At 38.7% G+C, this 22,162-nt stretch overlaps 1 protein-coding gene across 2 annotated transcripts; it reads right to left on the bottom strand.

Moving 5' to 3' along the window:
• Positions 1 to 3,686: 3,686 nt before the first annotated feature.
• Positions 3,687 to 18,872, bottom strand: LOC112500729 (E3 ubiquitin-protein ligase UPL1-like). Of its 2 annotated transcripts, XM_025104294.1 has the most exons (18): positions 18,828 to 18,848; positions 18,509 to 18,553; positions 17,811 to 17,906; positions 17,525 to 17,731; positions 9,783 to 17,120; positions 9,133 to 9,681; positions 8,743 to 9,060; positions 7,949 to 8,150; positions 7,577 to 7,860; positions 7,179 to 7,468; positions 5,682 to 6,930; positions 5,482 to 5,562; positions 5,108 to 5,333; positions 4,886 to 5,025; positions 4,593 to 4,699; positions 4,351 to 4,517; positions 4,063 to 4,228; positions 3,687 to 3,972 (listed from the first exon to the last, which is right to left on the bottom strand). In XM_025104294.1, exons 2-16 carry the CDS (start codon positions 18,539 to 18,541, stop codon positions 4,415 to 4,417), a joined length of 11,223 nt encoding a protein of 3,740 aa, XP_024960062.1. In that variant the 5' UTR covers positions 18,542 to 18,553; positions 18,828 to 18,848; the 3' UTR covers positions 3,687 to 3,972; positions 4,063 to 4,228; positions 4,351 to 4,414. The 2 variants fall into 2 exon arrangements, with proteins under 2 accessions (XP_024960062.1, XP_024960061.1); XM_025104293.1 differs by having other exon boundaries at positions 18,509 to 18,872.
• Between the last annotated feature and the right edge of the window lie 3,290 nt (positions 18,873 to 22,162).

The raw sequence follows: 22,162 nt of genomic DNA on the forward strand, positions 1-22,162 counted from the left end.
TACTATGTGATGTGTAATATGGTCCAAATGTTTTCAAGAAACTTTAAATAGTTATTATGTCCTGCAACTAAATTTCATATTTAAAAAACATTAAAGAAACAAAAACAACATAAAATTCAGCTTTTAATTTTTAAAAATATAATGATAACCCCACCACCGTCCACCTCTGCTTACGATGGTGTTGATTTTAGGGGTGCGTAAAACTTGAATGGTTCGAAATCCGAATTTGAACTTGAACAGAAAACAAGGTATTTGTGTAAAACTCGAATGTCCTAAAACCCGAAAACCGACTTTTGAGGGATAATGTGGGTTCGCTTTGGGTTTTATTTTTGATCACTGGTTCGTCTGAAAACTCGAACTATATATACATATATATTTTAAATACTATATGTGTATATATATATATATATATATATATATATATATATATATCTTTTGAAAAATCTAAAAATCATAGTCAATCGTGCTCTTTCTCTAATTTTTAAGGATATTATCATTTATTTAAATCAATTGAATCCATTCTCAAAATCGATTGAATATATATTTTTTGCATTATAACTAAGCCCGATCCGATCAACTTTAACCTAGAACCTGACCAACCCGAACCTGAAGCAATCCAAAATCCGATCTGGTTTTTGATTTGCCCATCCGAACCCGCCCGATCCACACAATACACACCCCTCGTTGGTTTCAATGCCAAGACCCCGGGATGGGTGTCCCCGTTTACAGATTATGTATTTTTTATTTAAATTAAATAACAATTAATTTTTATTATAACGTCATATCGTTCAATTTCTTTTATTAGGTCACTGCACTTTGAAAAACTAGTTGTTCAGAATTTTATTTTGTTAATCATAGGTGTCAGGACAACTCGATCGTCCAAAAAATGATACCTCTGGACTTAGGGGAGGATTGGGCTCGTCGGGGAGCTCAAGCCCTGGGGAATCTGAGAACCGCCACGGGGGAGGATTCTCTGGAAAATCTTTCGTCCACCTCGACTGATCCAAAGGTCCCTGGTGAACAGCCAGGAAAATTCTCAATGAGCTTGCAAGACTCAAACCCCTATGAGGAGAATTTTAAAGGCCCATGTCTTATTATTAGCTAACATAACCCCATAGGGTTAGATGTTTATAAGTTTGATTAAATGATCTTAAGCTAAGCAGTTAACGCTGCCCGTTGCGAAAATAGCAGTCAGAACCTTTATTTGAAATAGCGGTTATCATGGTGATATACCGGTAAAAAAATAATGTTCTCAAAATAAATACGAATATATATATAAAACTTAAAATATCGTATGTTTAATACATATCGAGCCAAACAATAAAAACACACAAGTAACATAGTAATAGGAACTGTGGAGTCGAGATGGGAAGAGAACTTGAGAAAAAATCTCCAACTGAAAACCCGTGGAACCGTGAAATCGAGAAGGAAACTTGAGATGTTGTAGTTTTTTGGACTTGGAATCGGTACAATGTTTAACCTAATTGTTTCTATTGTTGATTTAATCAGTTTCCTTTTGGTTTATAGGCATAAGTTTGACTCTAAATAGCCCACATAAATGACACAACAAAAACACAAGTAGAATTAAAAAAAAAAAAAAAGGTAATAGCGACCGCTATTTGGTATCAAAATTGCGGTCAATAGCGGTAATAGCAGCCTCTATTTGTGGTACTGATATAACACATCGCTATTCATGCATCGACATTTGGGCTAGGACCATTATCCGCTATTGCGCCGCTATATCGCTCTATTAACTGCATAGTTAATAAGTTTCTATGATACATATAAGAAAGTGACTTATTTAATAAACTTTTAAAAAGAAACTTTATGTAGAATGTCAAGTTTTTTCAAACATTGTTCCTCCAAATGAAAAAACACCGTCTTTCATTTATGAAAAGCTCTTAAAACCTTCTCAGTGGATACAAACAGATTAATTCACATAAACAACTTTATTCGTAAAATACTTAATGGAAAACCAACCAAACAGTAGCATCTCCAACAGATTTTCCAAAATAGAAAAAGTAAAAGTCAAAATTCCCAAAGAAAAATTACTTTCATCGTCAATAACTTCTCTATTTGAAGATTATTTATATTATTAAAATATTCTACACAATTAATAAAATATTATTTATCTCTCATAAAAGTATCTCCAACAGATTCTTTTTTAAAAAAATTCAAAAAAAAATAACTAAAACTCAAAATCTTAAAAAAAATTACATTTATCTCCAACAGATTCTCTATTTTTGGAAACTAAAACATTAATTATATTATTAAATAATTTGTATATCTAATAAAACAATATTTCTCTCTCATAAACATTTAACATCAAAGATTCCTATTGGTCTGAACATAGTAAAAAAATATTTATCTCATTTTGTAATCATTTTTTGGAGTTCTCCAAATTTGGAGAAATTTACACACACACACACACACACACACTCTCTCTCTCTCTCTCTCTCTCTCTCTCTCTCTCTCTCTCTTATCCTCATTTTTTAAAAAGTTTTGGAGAAGTTGTTGGAACAAAAATATGACCAAAATTTCCATTTTAAAGAACCTGTTAAAGATACATATTTTAGTCATTTTAACATAAATGAAACAAATTGAAAAGTTGTAGCACTCATTATTCATTTTGTTAGTTACTATCACTTTTTGGAGCATGACAATCATATTGTGTAAAGTAGCATTCATATGTAAAAATTACCATCATATTTCAAGGAGGCATTTGGCCCCATTGTACCCTCCCTTCTCAAGTACCTTTAGGTTTTGTAGCCTCATAATAGCCAGGTGTGTGTGTGTGTATTCTATGTGTTGGTGGGCCATGGGGTTACCTTTGTTGTGTGTTTCATATTTAAAAATTACCCTTTTTATTGCTATTTTATTTTGTCTTAAAATAAGTGTTCACGTTTAAAATTGAGTTTTCAATTTCTCATTCTACCCTTAATTATAAGATGGAAAAAGTCGCTCTCTGTTATAAAGGGTAAAAGTGTGATTGGTTATTTAAAGAGTAAAACAAATTACATATTCGTAAAACTGTTTGTCGTTTTCATTGTGGACATTTATGGAGTAGATGAATTCTAAAAAGAAAAAACCGACCAAATTAGCTACTTTAGAATCAAGAATACAGATGTACGAGCCTATAGAATGAATCTTGTTCTAACGTGTATCTTGTGATGCTCAAATACAAGACAAGTCTCTGCTTGGATCCCGGGTCCCTTGGTAGCCTCGGCCGCTAAGTGAATCAAAAAATGCTTATTACATTAGTGTCATTGGAGGCAGGGTTTCTTGTGGGGTCGGTTAGAATTGTTGGTAATTAACTTTTCACCCAAAATGCCCAAATTAACTATTTTGGACCAACATTTTCATTTTTTAACCATTTTTCTCGGTTTGACCAAAATAATGAAGATTTCAACAACTTTACGAAATATATTTTCCTAAATTAAATATGATTCTGGTTGGATACATTATAATCATATTTTATTCATAAAAAGTACATATTTGTTAATTGCAAAAGTGACATTTACGATATACTATTTTGGTTCAAACATGAAAAAGTTGATCAAAAGTAAGAATGTCCATGACTTTGAATGATTCCAAATTAGGAATCAACTTAGAATGATCGATAACCCGATCACAAAATCCCTAAATCCGACCACAAAAGTAATTTCTAAAAAAGTACACGTTAACCCGATCCAAAACTCGTTTTCAAACGTATCAAATCCCATAAACCGAAACGATGTATTTTCTTTATTCGTTCGCTATAATTCCAACAAATCCAAACAACACCAGGAAGTGGTGGTTATTTTTTCTTCATGACCACAAAACTTATTCTTGACCTTTTTCAATAAACATAAAATCACTATGAACCCACTTCACAACAAATTTCATACCCATATAATTTACCATAAAACACATGGCAAACATATCCCCAAACTACTCCATGCAAGCTTTTGGGTTCAGCTGGTTGTTTGCTATCTGCAATTGCAAAGAAAGATTGATATGGAAGGTGCTTTCAAATACTTGGTAACATGAATCAAGAAACTGAATCGGTCAAGAGCTACTAACCAACCGAAAACAGCTACGATTTACACGAAGCCAGCCTGCGGAATCTTCAAATTTAATCTTTTTTTATAACCCATAAGACCGCATTGCATTCCCATGCTACGAGTATGACCCAAAAATGCTTGTTCGGCGTGATCCATCTTCTTGCGTCTTCAAATTGATGTTCATTCTTTATCCCAAAACAAAAACAAATATGATTTATGAGTTCAGTTTAGTAATTAAGATGAGAAAACACAGGCACATCATGAGTTCCTTTTAGCAATCTGAATGAAGCCAAGAAGTGAAACTAACATTTACATAACATAGCAATGGCTGAAATGGGACACTACAATGTGAAGCAGCCAGATTTATATCACTATCCAAACCCGAACCCTTCACTAGCTTCGTGGATAGCAAGTAGTAATCGCTCCTGAAGATGTTCCTTTGACGGGTATTCAGGAAGATCTAATTGGTTGAAACTGCGGAAAAAAGTAGACGTAAATAAAACAACTTAATGCTTGAGTCACAGCTAACAAAACTAAGAAAACACCAACCAAGTATGAGCTGACGGCAGCCTCTCGGGAGCTCCATAAGCTTTGTGAACTTGAAATCTTTGTGGACCGGATATACCTTGCAATGCTTTAAAACCTTCCAACGGAACCTAAGTAATACATATATATATATAGATAGATATGGGGTTATTGTCTACTTCCAAAAAGGGAAATGAGTGTATTTCAAATCGTTATTCAGATGTAAGTACTAGATTACTAGTATATAACATGTTACTGCCAACTTTTATATCTTCTTAAAGAAGAATTTGGTAATAAAGATGATAACTACACCATACCTTTGATGTACCCGTCACAAATTGAAGCAATCTCGCCCTATCTTCCTTGTTAAATGCTTTTACAACTTCCCAAAACCACACAACAACAATAGAACCAACTGTGTATCCGGTATATTCAGTGTTGGCCTTCAGATCATCCACTGCAATAACAAGAAGTTATCTTAATGACCTCAAAAAAACAAGTTAGCACATTGTTTTAAATGCACCAGTAAGTAAACTCACAATCGATTTCCGGAAGTCCACTAATCAGCAGCTCAAGCTCTTTATCGTTGAAAATAGAAATGAGGTCACGCGGTATCAACTCGTTAAAACCCTCCAAAAAGGAATTAATTTGAGGTCGTATCGCATTTGTAAGTATATGTTCAGCAACGAGATCCACATACTCGTGCTTTGTTTCTTCTGTTACCCTTATATTCCGTCCACCCGGTTTGAGCTCGTAATCAGTAACCTTTTTTCCCATATAAAAAATAAACCATCAATCCAGAAAAGGATAGCCCAACCAAAGTTCAATGTTTAAGTTGATGACAATTTTGTTAGTAGAAAAGAATTCCTATATGATTTTAGAACTTCAAATGGATAAAGTGCTTCTTACATACCTCTGTTTTCTCATAAAGGATGTGCTTTTCTTCATCGGCGTCCATGCTAAATGTCAGGTCCAGTATATCACTTACATCGTTCTGATACAAGAAACAGCGGTGGTCAAAAAACCCGCAAGTATAAAGAAGCAATAGGAACTCTAGAAGTAGAAAAACAACATTAATATGGAAGTATAAACCGTATCTTCAAGTGTACTTACCTCCAACAACCACTTCAAGTTCTTATAATAATCAGGATCAACAGCCTCTATATCATGATATGTTACCTTCACACCGAGGATATGTTTATAGAAGGAACGGGTGAAGTAAACATCCAACAGTTGCCCATCAAACAGAGCTTTAGCAACCACACGGCCCACAAATTTGAAGTAAGAAAGATGCTCTGTTTGATAAACAGAATTAGGGTTTGGCTGGAAGGTTGCATTGTTTCCTCCAGTTGTAAAAAGCAAAGCTCCTTTGTCAAATACTACCCTCGACAACAATTGATACCATTCTCTTGTCAAACCACCCGCATCGATACCCTCTTCACCTTGAAAATGAACATTTAAACGACCTTTTAAGTCCTGACTGGGTCGCATCCGCAACTGATTGTAGGAATCTTCCAACACATATGCTCGTCGAACACTTATCCTCAGCGGTCCAGTTAAGTGTTGATCATGTTGGTGCCTAATTCTAGAACGGAAATACGCTCTTTTGTTGTCAAAGTCAATTAACCGCGGTGCTTTCAGCATCATAGAAAGTGACTTCTCCAATAAGCCAGGATTTTGCCTGATAAAGGCATTCAAAAGCCGCCGATGTTTCTCAGCGAACCGAGCAAATGTCACAGCACCATCAATCCTCACCCCACTAGGTGATGAATTCCCGGAGATCTCCTTAACTTCCGTTGCGGTTGCATAGGTGGCATCATCTTGCTGCAGAAGAGAATTGTTTGCTTGAAGCTTTTCACACAGGACCAGAAAGGCCTCAATGAAGGGCAAAAGCCTCTGAGTTCCAGGTGGGAGAGGAGGAGATGAAGAGCCCTGAACATGCTCGGCCGCGTTGGCATTTGAAATAACCAAAGAAAAGGAGCCTTGTGTCAACTGCGTCTCTGTCACACTTATACACTCGCTCAATTCTTGCCACAAAGGCTCAAGTGAAACATTTAATTTCCACATGGTAACATGCTCCTGATTGTCACCACTTTTCACACCCTTACTGCCATCAATATCAGGTACAGTGAGAGAGCTAAGTGTCTGCAGGATTCTTAGAACAGCAGCCCCAGCCATGGATCCGGCACTCAGACCCAACATTTGAGTGTTTTTCAGTGTGATAAGTTCTCGGATGGCTGAACTGCTTAGACTATGAGCTAAATCTGAAAGCTCCACAATGAAGAATTTTCGATGCGAGGCAGCAACTGAGGCCAACTTCTTCAGAACTTCCCCAGTAAGCAGGTAAACTTTATCTGATAGCCTAGTAGACAAATTATTCAGGTGTCAACCTTTTAAGTAAAGCAACACATAAAAATTATGCAGTTAAGATGGGGGCAAATTAATGCTTCTAATCAAATGCAACATAAGCACGTAAAAGTGCGAGGTAGTACATCAGACAACTAGAGGGTAAAATAATGATAAGAAAAGGCTATTTTGAAAGGAAATGCTCATTTCAAAACAAACAGTGGACACAACTGGAAAAATTCAGAATTGGGTCATAAATATTACCCCTCATGGCCAAGGAGGCTGCATAGATTATGTAGATCAGTTTGTGGTAGCTTCATGAAGATGTCATACATGTTGACACTTTTTTGGTCATCTGACGTAGATAATCCATCACTGACACTTTTATCATTCTGACTAGGTTCTGCTCCTGCCGAGAAAGAATCTCCCTGAGGATGATCAGCAGCTTCATTGCCAGGCAGACCTTGGGAACTGGTCACTGCTTGTTCAGCATGCGATTGGCAATCTAACTTTGAAGCAGCAGTGTATACAACAACTTGAAGCAGTCCCATGACCTGCACAACAATTTTAATATACAACGAATGTTAAACCCACAACAGAGCTACCACGTCAGTGCAACCGAAAGCCTGAAAGGTAACAATGATATAGATGGACCAAAATACCTGTTCGAGATGAGCAATACTGCGAAGGAAAAGCGATTGATTCAAGAGCTTTACAAACAATAATACAGGAATATTACCCTCCAATCCAACAGGATGAGAGATGTCTCTTCCTTCAACAACCTTCTCTTTTCCCTTATCATTCCTCCTATCATGGTATTTGAGATTCAAGGACTCCGGAACAAGTGAAGAATCAAAGTAGAACAGCAAATTAGCAACAGAAGAATGATTTGTAGCCAAGTACGTCAAAATCTCAAGGACCCGACGCAGGACTAGCGGCGGGAGACCTGTAAATGAACAACTCTTTAGCATCAACATGAACAAATATTTAAAAAATTTAAACAAAATGAGTGTCATGTTAAAAGGAAACAATACCATCTAAGAGCTGTGATCGGCCATAAACAACATTAGACAGACACCCATAAAGCCTCTGAGAATTTACTACTGTCAATCCACTTACAGGACCTTCAGCTTCCATCTTGATCATGTCCAGTAGCAAAAAAACAAGGATTGCCCTTGTACGACTATGAGCAGATAAGTTTAGGAAAAGTCTTTGCAGAAGGCCTTTCCCAAGGGGCTGACAGCAACAAGTGAAAATGGTGAACCTTTAAATCGAGTGTGTTCTATATATTTCAAAGCTAATAACCTAAATGTTAAACGGGATCATGTAATGAAGTTTTCTTCAAGCCCAAGATGAGCTCAAAACCACAGTTCTTGAACATATTTCATCCCTCAATTGTATCTTTAGTCACCATGATACAATGATAAGTGGACATGGGACACACACACAATGAGCGAGAAACGAAAGAAAAAATTTCAACTTTAAAAATGATCTGAGATATTGTATTTGCAAAATGAAAAAGAAAATCAGTCGTTTTTTCAAATCGTATTAGGTTAATTAAAGGATCTTAAAAACCCAAAACAGACAAAAAAGATGGTTGGATGATGTAGTAAGCTTATGTAGCAAGCTTATGTAGCATCCATCAGCATCAACGTATTGAGTAGCTTTTCTTTCATAATGCTTCACTTGTTAGTTCGAGTACAATACAATTAATAAAGACAACTACGACATGTTTTATTATAAAGTATCTGAACAAATAAGGTTGTTAAAGACGCTTACTTAGCAAAACCCTAATACCAATTAAGGGACTAGATGGAGCAATTATTACCTGTGCTAGTCGTAGAAGCCTGATCAACGCTTTCAAAGCACCAGGATCTAAAAGGGGCTCCCCCTCAACTTCCTTCATTTTCAAGCTTTCTAGAAGAGCAGAAGATGTTCTTCGTCCTATTGTAACGCCAACACCCCTATCAATTACTGTCTGCCTATCAAATCCCAATCCGTTTCTACGGTTATCGATTCTGTGGCTACTTCCAAACAAGCTACGGGCCTGATAGTGACTCATAGCTCTATCCCTGAGCATTTGTGCTTCGGCAAGCAACGGAGAGGGCAATGCTGAAAGAACTGCCTCTGAAGACGTCAATAGCACCTACCGACAAGCAAACGACAAGAATTAAGCATACTAACACATGTATGAAGTCCTGGAGTTCAGGATACAAACCTCTTCGCGCAAATCCGCTGGAAAAGTAGCTATAATTGAAGCATTATCCATGTCCACAGGTTGCCCTTCAGCCTGATGTGCAACCCTCTGTGCACGTTGTTGTGCTAAAACTTCGGCTTGGATGTCTGGAGGAAGAGCGGCTAAAAATTCTGGATCAATGTCTTCAGCTGTAGCAGGAGCAGAAACCGGAGCTGGGGCAGATTGAGCTTGTTGTGAAGCAAGTACTTCTGCCCTCAGATCTGCAGGTAGTGCCTCCAAGAAGGTTGGATCTATGCCATTTGCATTTGGGGCCACAATAGTTGCATCTGTTTCATCTGATTGACCAGTTTGACCATTGACCTGGGCAATCCGAGTGTTCTGTCCAGATGATGATTCCTCTATGACAGCGATCGAAGGCAAGGGATCCCCTCCTTGATTTGCTTCAGAATCAGCATTCATATCAACATCGTCATTTCCAGTAACTATAGCATGATGATCACCAGAATTGGGCACATCATCAGTTGCAATTACCAGATGATTACTCGCCACGTCTTCAGTTGCTGACAACTCCTGAACAAAAAATCAGCACACCATGTACATAATTGCATCAGAGAACTCAACCAAAAAATAAAATAAACTCCTATAACGAACAAAGTAATAATAAGCTTTACCTGAAGCTCATTCACACTCCCATTTCCTTCTCCAAGTTCCATGTTATCATGACCATCGTGTGCATTATTTACAACATCAGGGCAGGGCCCTTGTGCTTGTTGTTCTCCCATTTGTTCCACAACCATATTAGGCTGAACTTGTTCCTGACTGGCAACATTTTCAACCATTTCATTAAGCTGTTGATGGAGAGTATTTTGATCATTCTCACCATGCCGACCTTCATTCTGCAGAGCATCACTATCCACACCCTCTGCTGCCAAATGATTATCATTGCCTAAGGGGGAATCTGATTGTCTCCCTAAAGATCCTGAATTAAAATTAGGCCTTTCAGCAGAACTGGATGAAGGAGCAGTACCGCGTAACTGAGACATGAACTGCTCTTCTACGGCCTGTGCAATAGCAGCAGCCTGACCACCTGCTTGTGGTTGCCCATCATCAGTCCAACGGCCATCTCCGGGTCCTCTTCGTCCAGATGCACGCAATGACTCCAAACCCACAGAAAAATCAGCCAGTGGTGGTGGCGCTGCACCTCCAACTCTGTCACCAAATACGGTAGATTGTACATGATCGAAGGGAAGAACAGGAGAATCAAACATATAGAAATGGGTAACATCAAAGTTCCCACCAGACAATGATTCTAAATCCCGAGATGAGTTGCCACCTGATGACCACACTGAACCCAAGTCACCAGACTGTGATGGTCTCAATAGAAGAGGATGCTGCAGACCATTCGCCTCTGTACCAGATCTCTCAAATGAGGTTCTACTCTGCTGACGACGGCGATCAAAGCCTAGAGGTCTTCGAAGGCCAAAAAGGTCATCCACATTCACCCCTTCAAAGGGCTCTGCAGCAATGTCAATAAGYCCACTATCAGCTCCTGGTTGCCCAAGTACCCCATCAAGGGCCTCCCTCCATCTTACCTCAATAACACGATTTTCATGGTAATCATCATCCTCTTCATCAACCATATCATCATTATATTCATCTCCCAAGCCAGTTTCATCATGGTCCTCCACATCCGTGTCAGCTAGGGACATCAAAGCAGTACCATCCTCAGCTATATCCTCATCCTCGTCATCACCATCATCATCATCCTCATCCTCCTCACCATCATCTCCCATGTCATCATCTTCATCACCAGTATTATCGCCTTCCCTACTCTCAACATGAAATGTCATCTCAATTTGATCAGAATCCCGTAAAACACCGCCATCTTCCATCTCTTCATGCATGAAACCCATCCCCAGCTCCACAGAATGATTTGCATTCTCAGTTTCGTCCATTTCATTTCTCAGCTCCTGCTCTGCCGGCTGGTTTATATTTGCTTGGTGACCACCTTCAACTTGAGTTGTTTCTTCATGATGTTGCTCAGCATCATCAGTGCCTGTGATCTCATGTTGACTACTGCTACGATTACCCACTGGTATCTGATCAACTGGAGTATTAATCATCTGATTATCAGATCTCGTACTCAAACCAACAGACTTTTTCTTGTTGGCCAAATCAGATAATGTAAGTTGTTCCACAGCATTGGCAGCCCGTGTTAAGGCTTCCAAAGATTTAAGATTGATATTTACAACTTTTGGGGCATCAGGATGGTCTAGATCTAGCACCTGAAGAATACTGGATAGGCATGGAATCATTCCTCCATCAATCATTCCTTTAGCTATATCTGGGGAGCATCCAGAACCAGGTACATTGCCGGACGATGAATTTTTTGACAAAATTGAATAAACCAAATCTACAAAAGCAGTGACCTTTTTATCTGGCAATAAACTGTGCTTAGATGAATTGTTGGCTGAGTTTGCAAACGAAGACAAAGCTTTAACAAGTACATTTATCACACGCCTACGCCCTTCGCTTGAGCGACCACATAAAACCACCAAAAACCATGAAGCTTTTTCTGATAATTTCCCTCTCCATTCATCAGATCCATTCCCAGAAGACTTATCCATACAAGGGTGGAGAAGTTGATGCATAACATGGTGCACTATCCCACCGTGTCCAGGATATTCCAGCTGATTATGTCCCCGATGTTGACACATCTCCAGATCACGTTTCAGAATTATTCCAACTGCATGTACATACATCAGAAGAATATCACTMAGCAACTTGAGGACAAAAGTCACCTTAGCTAACCCTGCTGATCTTTCTGAAAGACTGTCCAATTCTATCCTTGTATCATCCACCTTCGTTTTACCCTTGTTAGCAGCAGACTCGTCTACGTCCATGGCATTAGCAGATCTAGTGCAATCTTCCTCAGGATTCGATGAAGAATATTTCAAGACAATTTCAAGCAGGTGATCAACGACCTGGGTGAGATTAGCAGGAATCTTCTTCTGACCCTTGCCACACTTCGTTGGCCCATCTTGAGATTTATTTTCTGGTACACGAGCACATTCAGTAGAAGATGCTCCAATTTCAACACCAGGTGCTTTTGATTTCTCCTTCTCTTTCTCCTTTTCTTTGGATAATACAACAGTTCTCCCTCCAGTGGTTTCCACTTGACATACGACTGTCGCCGCTTTCATGAAGACCTCGGGATCTCTAGAAATAAGAGGAGCCATAGATGTCAAAAATACTCGYGGAGGAACACGACCAGCATGACGGCTCCCACTTAGAGCTTGCCGTACCTCCAATTCCATTGCTGTTTGTAGTGTCTGAGGATCTTCAATGAGATGTCGAATGATGGCAGAAGCTACTGTGTCATATCCAGGGAAGAAGCAAGTCTTTGGTATACTGAAAAGATCAATCATACATCCATTTTCAAGAAACTGCAAAGCCAGAGCGTGTGTTTTGGTCAAGCGAGCACATAACAAAAGAACTGCCTGCATGACCATAGCAGGAACATGTCGTTTGATCAGATCACAGGCAACAGTCAGTACCCTATTACCCTCTTCAACAGTCAGATAACCAGTAGATTTTCCAAATATCTTTTCAAATGCACTGCCTTTTTCTTTATCCACACTAACTGGAGTAGGTTTCTCTTCAATACCTTCCTGAGGAACTGAAAGAGATGCTTGTTCTTGCCTCGGATCAGGTAAAGATCCTGCTTGTGTTCCTTCCTTACTGTCACAAGAGAAGTTGGGCCTCGTATGCAACAGATTGTCCAAGATAAGAAGCAGAGCACTGATGCATTTTGGTACCAAAAGTTCATTTTGTGACTCGATTTCTACCAAGAACTTCATCAAGATATCAATTGCTATGGAGACAATGCCATTCTTCACAGCAATTTCTCTAGCGGTAACATCTTCAGCAAGAAGCAATGCCAATGTGTGTGATATCATACAGAGTGTACTGGTTTCCTTTGAAGCCTCGAGTGGGCAGAGTTTCAGCTGTTGAATAAGATACGATATCACTTTTGGGCGATCTTCTCCTTTATTCCTACTGCAGAAGGTGACAAGCAAATCTGTCAACGGGAAAGCCATTGAATCACTACTTTGAAACAATTTCATCGTCGCAGCAAGAATGTCATCTATGGGCGGTGTCTTTGCCTCTGCCACTTCTGTTTGGACATCAGCCAATTTTTCTGTGCTATCAACTTTAGAAGTTTCTGATGAGTTTCCTAGAGATAAAGCAAGTGCTCTTGCCAATTCATCATCCTCCTGCACAGGATCTTCGGCATGACTGAACAACCACTCCATGGCCATCTCGACACTATTCGTTTCAACACGTCTTAACGCTTCTTCTGCCCTTGCCCTCGTAAATCCCATCTCTACAATGGTAGAAATAGTGGCTTCATCAGGTGGAGGCATGAACCTCTGRTTAGCACCCCCAGACCCACYAMTKYGACTTCGTTTTGCATCACCAACACCACAATATATATGGGTGACAAGTGTCACAATTGTAGTAAYGAATSCAGGATTACAACCAGGAAACATAGARTGGTTCCAGACAGGAAGRATGACATCCAGAACCTGMGATTGCAGCATACGAACAAACAYTTCRGGATCTCGAGGWACAGGAAACAACCCAATTGACAAGCCAACAGCCACAGGCTGTACAAGCAACTGAGCTTGAAGTGTGGAGGTTGGAGACAAAAGATAGGTAGAGTTAACAAAAAACTCTAGAAGACGACAGTAGCTCTGTAACGTGTCAAGTAACCATGTACTGTGAGACAATTTGCTTCTTTCAYCYTTTTCATGRTYAMCACCAGMWGTYGAAGCAGAATAAGGCAATGTCCATAGCAACTGRCTTGTAGCTTCAAAAGTGTTRAGTAGTTCCTTGAAGGTCCCCTGGACATAGAAGTTATTTAYCATTACSGTATAGCAGAYACGACGCCTACTATCAAATGTTAGYGCWGCCATRTGATCCACAACCTTTCCAAGATATTGGCACTTCACTGTTAATGACGTACCAAGACCAGAACCCACGCTGTACCCTGGAAAACTAAGTGCCTCAAGAAAAACTTTCGCCAGTGCTGTCCCAATGTTCTTTGAAGCAGTACTTAGTGATGCAGCTTCAGCCCTCCGGCGATTAGATGATGGRAATCCTTTTACAAGAGTRGTAAARAAAGAACGTATGGTAGAAKMAAGTTTGTTAAGGTTTTCCATAACAAGAACCTCAGGGCTTTTTGTCTTCACATCCTGGGAAGAACTTGTCTCATTGTTACTCACAGAGGCCTCAGGATCAATATGTAATGCATCAAGATGTCTACCGGTTCTTCCTCCTCGTATACGTGCTAATCCATGTCGACTGCGCCGACTGAAGCCTTCACCAGATCTRACAACYGAAACRAARTCWCGCTCTAAACCCCAGTGGGGGTGTGAACTATTCCGAACAGAAACAGGRTTCATATATCTCACCACCGGCATGCTCGCATCATCATCRCTTTCCCTTTCAACAGTGTTACTTGCAGCAGCGGCAGTATCAGCATTACCACCAACAGCAGCATCAACATTTTCGGCCTCTGCTTCATTACTCTGCTTCTCATCCACTTTAGAATCACAACAAATAGAAACTTGCCAGAGTATTTCCCTGTAAGCAACTCCAAGATCTCTCARCACMTCCGCATCAGAAGTTCCCAGTTCAGACACAAGATTAGTAGTYCCYTTCGACAAAGAATTTGAAAGMGACAATGTACCTTCAAGACTAGAAAGRCACCTCAATACCTTTGTCCTTTTAATCTCGTCTACCAGCGMAAGCTGCATACCACCAAGAGAAGCCAGTAGCTCATTTGTTGAYTTCAAAWGYTCTTTCAMGWAAARACATAATGCTCGAGCAAGRGATGCAGAATGATGTGGAGAGAAGCTCTTAAAAGCAACAGAKATGCTCTGTCCAAYAGAAACWGARGMAGGCATCARAGGCAAAGTAAATAACTGCAKAACAGCTTCAATTCCYTTTTTCTCAACAAATATACGRCATGTGTCMGAATTTTGAAGAATYGTTTCAAGCAGACSAGCAACATTGTTAACACAATCAGGGAGAAAGGACTCAACATTAAACAAAGATGTATCAGAAGATGGCTCAGGATGCTTCTCAGGATTTTGAATCTTGCTGCACTGCCCCGAGTCAGGGATATCCCCCAACTTATCAAGGACATCAGTATCCATTGGAACTGAAGAATAGCTTGGAGTTTCAGTGGTGGATGAAGCCGCTTCAGGTCCAGATCCAATCTTTTCGATGGTTTTCAAAATCTCAATCAACATATCTACCCCATGCCCACGTAGGGAAGAAGCATGTCTCATTAGTTCATCCAGACCACTAGACAATGAACTTGGAGTATCACCCATAAGGACACGTACATACATTCTTGATGTAAATATTTTCACAAAGCACCTCAAAGCATTACGATCTTTCACCGCCTGGAGGCCACTATTACTAAGGCACAAGGCATCCAAACACTGAGGTATACATGTTATTGCTTCAGCAGAGCAGAGCACACTCTCCATTATAGCATCTAAAAACGCAGATGGAAGACCAGCTTCTTCTAAGATTGAATAACAAGTAGGGTCTTTGTGGATGAGATCACTCATGACAATTGCTGCTAGAGAAAACATGCCACCACCAAAATCTTTAGCTTTTCTAAAGATCGCGTATAAGCAATGTGGCAACAGACTTTCTTCGGAACCATAAACACGAGCAGTGGTTCCAGGAGCATACGTCCCAAGGGATATAGCACGCAGTAAAGCTTTCATCAGGGACCTCCGGTGGTATGACACCAACGCTTCAGAATAAAGAGGTTGCATACTATCCAATTCAGAAGATGTACCAGCAACAACTTGACTATTGCTACATTCAGAACTATCCATCTCTACAGAAGTGCCTTCTTGCTTTGAGCCATTTTCAACATGAGAAACTTCTACCTTCAGTCGAAAAATTGTATCATCTAATCCTCCAAGGTCACGAAATAAAGCAGCAGCTGGATTGCTGTAATCCATAAATGCTTCTAAAACATGTACACAAGTGCTGACTAAATGCAAATGCTGAGGATCTGTGTTTTTAAGAAGAGGCAGAAGGGTCGGTATAAACCCTGCTTCACGCATTGCAGAACAGCCAGATGAGGACGAAACTAACACAGTGACCAAGGAGAGCAGAGCCTCAGCAAAGAGCACAGAAAATTTAGACGATTTACTAACCACGGCATCAATAGCCTTCTGCATGAGGCTAGATAGGATGCCACGATGCCCACCGGACGTTACAGCAGACAGCACTGTTGGCTGCCGAGAGCGATCTTGACAGAGAGCAACCAATGAAAACAGACTTAATATTCGAATTTTTTCAGGGACTGCATCTTCATAGCTCAGCAGAGTGACTAATTCATTGATGAACTCAGGCTCAGTGTTAAAAAAGGAGACCAGATCATCAGTATCACCACATGCTTGAACAAGAACTATAAACGCATGCAAGCGAATGCACGTGTACTGTTGTCGGCCAGCAAAGGAGCTGAAAGCTCTTGCAAAACGCAATTTTGTCAAAAGGGAGAATCTTAAACCACGAGGAACTTTATACTCTTCAACTAACTTGTGCCAGAGATCATTATCAGAGTTTTCGCAAGTATTGACTTTAGGCAAGTGGATAATCTGTAAACCTTCGGTTGCCTGTTCTGCAGCTAAGTTTTCCTTCAATGAATCGTTCACCGCATAGAACTCAAAATGGAGGGTACTGCCCAACTCCTGAGTTACTGGGTCAGATACATCCTCTACGGCACAAGCAACCAACCCAAGTCCTTCATCCTTCCCACCCCAACCTTGTGCAAAAGCAAATAGCTTTGGACTTAGAGATGTATCTCTTATGATGTGTTTTCCAATTGATTTCCTTAAGAAAGATGATAAAGCTTGTAGACAGGCTTCAACCACATCCGCATCGGTGGAAGCCAGCAGAGAAGAAAGATGATGCTGCATGATATATATCCAGGATTAGGAAAATAACACAAAATAATGTGGATGACAAAAAAAATTCAAGATGCAAAAATTCACATAAGAAAGACTCCAACTATTAGCAATTAGCACGGAAACTTATGGACGCATTGGGAAAAATTAAGCATGCTAACTGAACTGAAATAGAACATGTCATGGTTAAAAAATCATTACTGATCCAATTAGTTCAACAGCAGGTTGAAGGGTGAAATATGCTCTTAGAATTGAAGATGCTAAACTCCTAGGCAGCCAATCAAGCAACCTCAACCCAGTAAAAAGATGAGATGTTTAAGCCTAGGAGGCCACTTAAGCAGTACTAATCCGGGTTGTTAGGAACACTGCAAACTAAAATTAGGGACAATCAATTATAAAAAGAAATTTACCTCATAGGAACTATAGAAATGCTTATTTGTGCAGTTGTCCAAAATTATCCTTACAACACGCAAAATCTGCAGGACAGCCTCCCTTGGGAAGGGAGGATCAAGCTCCAAGAAATCATCCTCAACTTGCAAATCCTTCCTTGGTTTTATGTATTTCTCAAAAAAAGTATCAAAGTGGTTAAATAGATCAACCCAGTGATGGAAGTCTCCCTGTATCAACAACAATCATGCCATCAACCCAGATACAAGCAAATCTTATATCGCAAATCAGATAGGATTGCAAAGATACCTTGTCAAAGTCCCAGAAGAAGCTTTTCAAGGGATCTTCGATACTTTCAAGCGGAGCAGCAAGTACACCATTGATGAAGGACCCAATTTTGGGAGGCTGATACACAATAAAGGGGAACATATAACATGTATCATTATCGTTTGAACATGTCAAACTATACAGAATTCAAACTCTAATAACAGATCATACCTACAGAATACAATTATAATATGAAACGAGCAAAAGGGAAATGCAAAAACATTGGTAGAACAGAAATAGGCTAGAAATTTATGCTTGGGAGATTGACCATATCAGTAATGTGCAGAAAAAAACAGGGATGCATCAGATAATAGCATGAGTTAAAAGCACAATTAATCCATGACAACGAAAATGAATTCAATAATTCAGGGCAAGCTTCCAGATTTTCTGGCTCTCATATATCAAGTTCATGCAACCACATGTACTTCTAAAACAAGTGTCCAGAAAAGGGAAAATAACTTGTTCAATTGCTCCTTACAAATTCAATTATGTCCATGGATTTTGAAGTATTATACCAATTCAATTCATTCTTCATCATCAAAGACTGATGCTGAATTGCTGATGCATCCATGGATAAAGTTGCTAGTGGTGGCATAAAGTGAATAAACCCTAACTAACACACTCCATCAGACAAGTTCCGATATAAAAAAAAGAGTGAAGAAAATAATAAGTGCACTAACCACTTCTGATGCCCTCCTTCTCCGCAACTTCATCCTGAAATCAACCTGACAAATAGCATTGGCCACAAAAACACAGCCGATAGAATCGTTGATTGTACGATTAGTATTACATATAATCAATTGGCATCAAAGCAAATCGATCAGATTATTGAATTAAGAGAATCAATCAATAAATGGTTGGATTCAAGGGTTTTCGAGACAAGGGTTTTTTCTTCTTATGCCGACTGTTGATCAAAGTGAAAAAAGTAATTGTGCGATCATGGATTAGGGTTTGCTGATATTGATTGATGGATAAGGGAAGAGAAGAACAGAGAATTACTCAAGCAAGAAGCTACTGTCGTCCCCGGACGATTCACAAAGAAAAATGCAGCAAATACAGAGGGGGGACTTGTATTTCTCTACCTTTTCTTTCTATAATTGTTGTATAATATATTTTGTATCTTGTTTTACAAGCATAATTTTTTTAAATTTTATAAATCTAACCGATAATCATCTAGGCATGGCAACAGGGCGGGTTTTGTAATCCGTGGCTTCGGCCCCGGTTTTTAGTAACAGTCCCTGGTCTCCGGCGGGTACGAGGATTAACATCTCATCCACGATCAAACCCCACGAAAAATATCAGTTAGTTTGAGTTTACCGGGGATCCCGGTTCAGACCCGGTTTGAGTTTATTGGGGATCCCCAGTCCCGGGACCCGTTTTAGCAGAGAATCTCCGTTCGGGTCGGGTGAGTCGGGTTCTCCGTCGGATCGGAGCAAATCATCATCCTTATAATCAACTGATAAAAATATTTAAATACAAGATAATTATCATTAATCTGTAGCGGATACGAGATAGTAGGTGATTAGAGTCACGCCTATGGATGTAAAAAAAATCAGAAGTTGAATGAGGTTTGGATTAAGCAGTTTCAGATTATTTAGTTTTCGGGTTATTTGAAAAACCACTAGTAAAACACATTTAATGCCAGTGGAGAACGTATAATTTGACAAAATTAACAAGCATTTAAAGAAAAGGCCGAACTTAAATATCGAAATCATCCAAAAACACTAAAATTTCTGAGAATTACGACACTGATTGTTGATTAATGGGTCGTCGAATGTTGGCAATGTTTAACCATGAAATTAAACTGTTGAGTTTTATTTGTACCTTTTAACCATAAATGCAGCGGAAAAAAAAGTTTGGTACAATAATTTAGGGGAAAAAAACCTTTTTCTAAATCTTAAACCCAAAGTCAGATCCAATGAAACATTTAATTAAATTATAACACCATAAGATGTTTAGGAATGTACCTTTGATCTAGTGAAAAATTTGATGCGGCGCACAAACACGCGTAGATCCTCCGACAGGTGCTAGCCCAAAAGAACCCTAAATCTAAATATGTGTATATGGACTAATTAACCAAATTCAAATAATTGAATCCACTCAACTGAATTGGCCTGACACCTTATTTATATATGTTGGTATCATAGTCACCTTATAACTCTAAATAAGGTTTGATATTTATCTGTAAATAATTATATAATTATCTAAAACTTTAAATAATTATGTTTATTTACAGATAATACCCTGTAATTATCATAATTACTTTTTAATACATATTCTGTAATTATTCTTCAAGAATAATTATTTAACTGTCAATCATGACTTTTGGGTTACTTTCAAATGGAAGCAAACACATTCTTTGTGTGCGACCCTATAAATTTACATACCCTTTAGCAGTATTGTTGTGTGACACATGTCGTAGGCATATGATAATTTACATAAACAAATTCAAAAACATAGTAATTAGCAAGATAAATGAAATTTGCATCTTTTTATAAAGCCAACAATCGGCAAAGACAAAATCATAGAATAACTTTGTTCGTGAACAAAATGAGATGAACCAAAAACGCTAACAACGACAGCTTAAGCACTCGGGTGGGGGCGAACCACATCCAGTCATCCACCATAAAGAAACCAAGGCTCCCAGCCGAGAAAGTGACCCCTACCCCTCAAAAGCAGGTTGGTTCGTGTTATACCATATTATATAACATTTAAATAAAAGTTTTAGAAACAACTTGTTGAACAATAATATTTATCGATGTATATCCCGTAACTTTAGTGTTTACAAGTAATTGTTGCATACGTACAAGTTCTTATAACTTTTTGAACTTCATAAAACTAATTGATAACCAAACCCGTTGTTGGCAAATAATGAAGGTGGTTGCCACTGTTGTAATTAAATTCTATAAATCGAGACTAATTAGTTATTATTTTGAGACCTGAAGTTCAGTAGAGATGGTGGATACCATGTACAACGACAACCGGTGACAACAAAAGGTAGCGATGATAGCATTTCTATCATTACGTCGTTAATACCACTATTGAATCAAGGGATGCAATTTGTTATGAGAATCATGTCATATCTATCCTTAGGCCTCGCGACCTGAAAGGTTAAACATAGGGCTTTATGGTCAAGAACGTACGTCCCTTTCTATTATCAAATGGACATTGTTGTCACCTTTGAGGAGGTGATGAAGTCTCTGGATGCATGCGTTTGGAAGGAAACCATTGATGACGAGATATACTCAATCATTGGTAATAAAGTTTGGAAGTCAAATGATTTACCTCTGGTTTGTAAACTCATAGGTTGCAAGTGGATTTCAAGAAGAAAATGATAGTCGATGGAACAATTGACAGGTTCAAGGCTCAGTTAGTAGCCAAAGGTTATACCCAAAAAGGAGGGTATCGATTTATTTCGACACATATGCTTCAGTTGCAAGAACAACAACGGTCAGGGTGTAGATTGCATTAGCCTCTATTTGTAATATGGCCATTTAACTAAAGGGATGTCAAAACAACTTTTATAAATGGTGAATTAGATTATCAGGTATGCTTGAAATAATCTGAAGGGTTTATAATTCCAGGTCAAGAGCACAAGGTTTCTAAGTTGATAAACCTCTTGTTGTCATGGAGGTTCACATGCGATGACTGATCGTCCAGAAGATTAGTCGATACACGTAAACTGGTCTGGAAATTCACAATTACCCAAAAAAAAGGGTTTATAAGTTGATCAAGTCATTGTACAAACTTAAGCAAACTCCCAAAAAATGGCATAAATTTTTGGATGAAATTGTGCTAGGTAATGATTTTCACTTTAATGATACAGACAAATATATATACTATAAATTTAGTGGCAACATTTGATCATTCATTTATTAAAACCTCAGTATCCAAGTCATGCATATTGGCATGCATTCAGTTATTAAAACAATACTTAAATACCTAAAGAAGACAATCTACCTTGGATTTCATATGCAAGTTGGATTTCTAACAGTGATCATTCGTTCACAAGTGGATGGATTTTCACTCTTGGTAGGGGTGTGGTTTCTGGGGATTCAAGAAACAGACTTGTCTTGCGGATTCACTTATAACAACTCATCGCCTTAGCATGTGCATGGAAAGAAGCTGAATGGCTTAGGAACTCTTGTATCAGGTACCTTCGTGACTGAAACCTATGTCGCCTATATCGTTATATTGTGATAGTGAAGTTACATTGGCTTGAGCATACCATAAAGTGTACACTGGAAAAACCAAAGCATATTGGTGTAAATGTTACCCAATGAAGTAGATTTTTTGTTTACAACAATTTTTATAGATTTGGTATAAAATTTAGT

Source organism: Cynara cardunculus, assembly GCF_001531365.2.
Source record: "Cynara cardunculus var. scolymus isolate 2C chromosome LG 17, CcrdV1, whole genome shotgun sequence".
Classification (NCBI taxonomy): domain Eukaryota; kingdom Viridiplantae; phylum Streptophyta; class Magnoliopsida; order Asterales; family Asteraceae; genus Cynara; species Cynara cardunculus.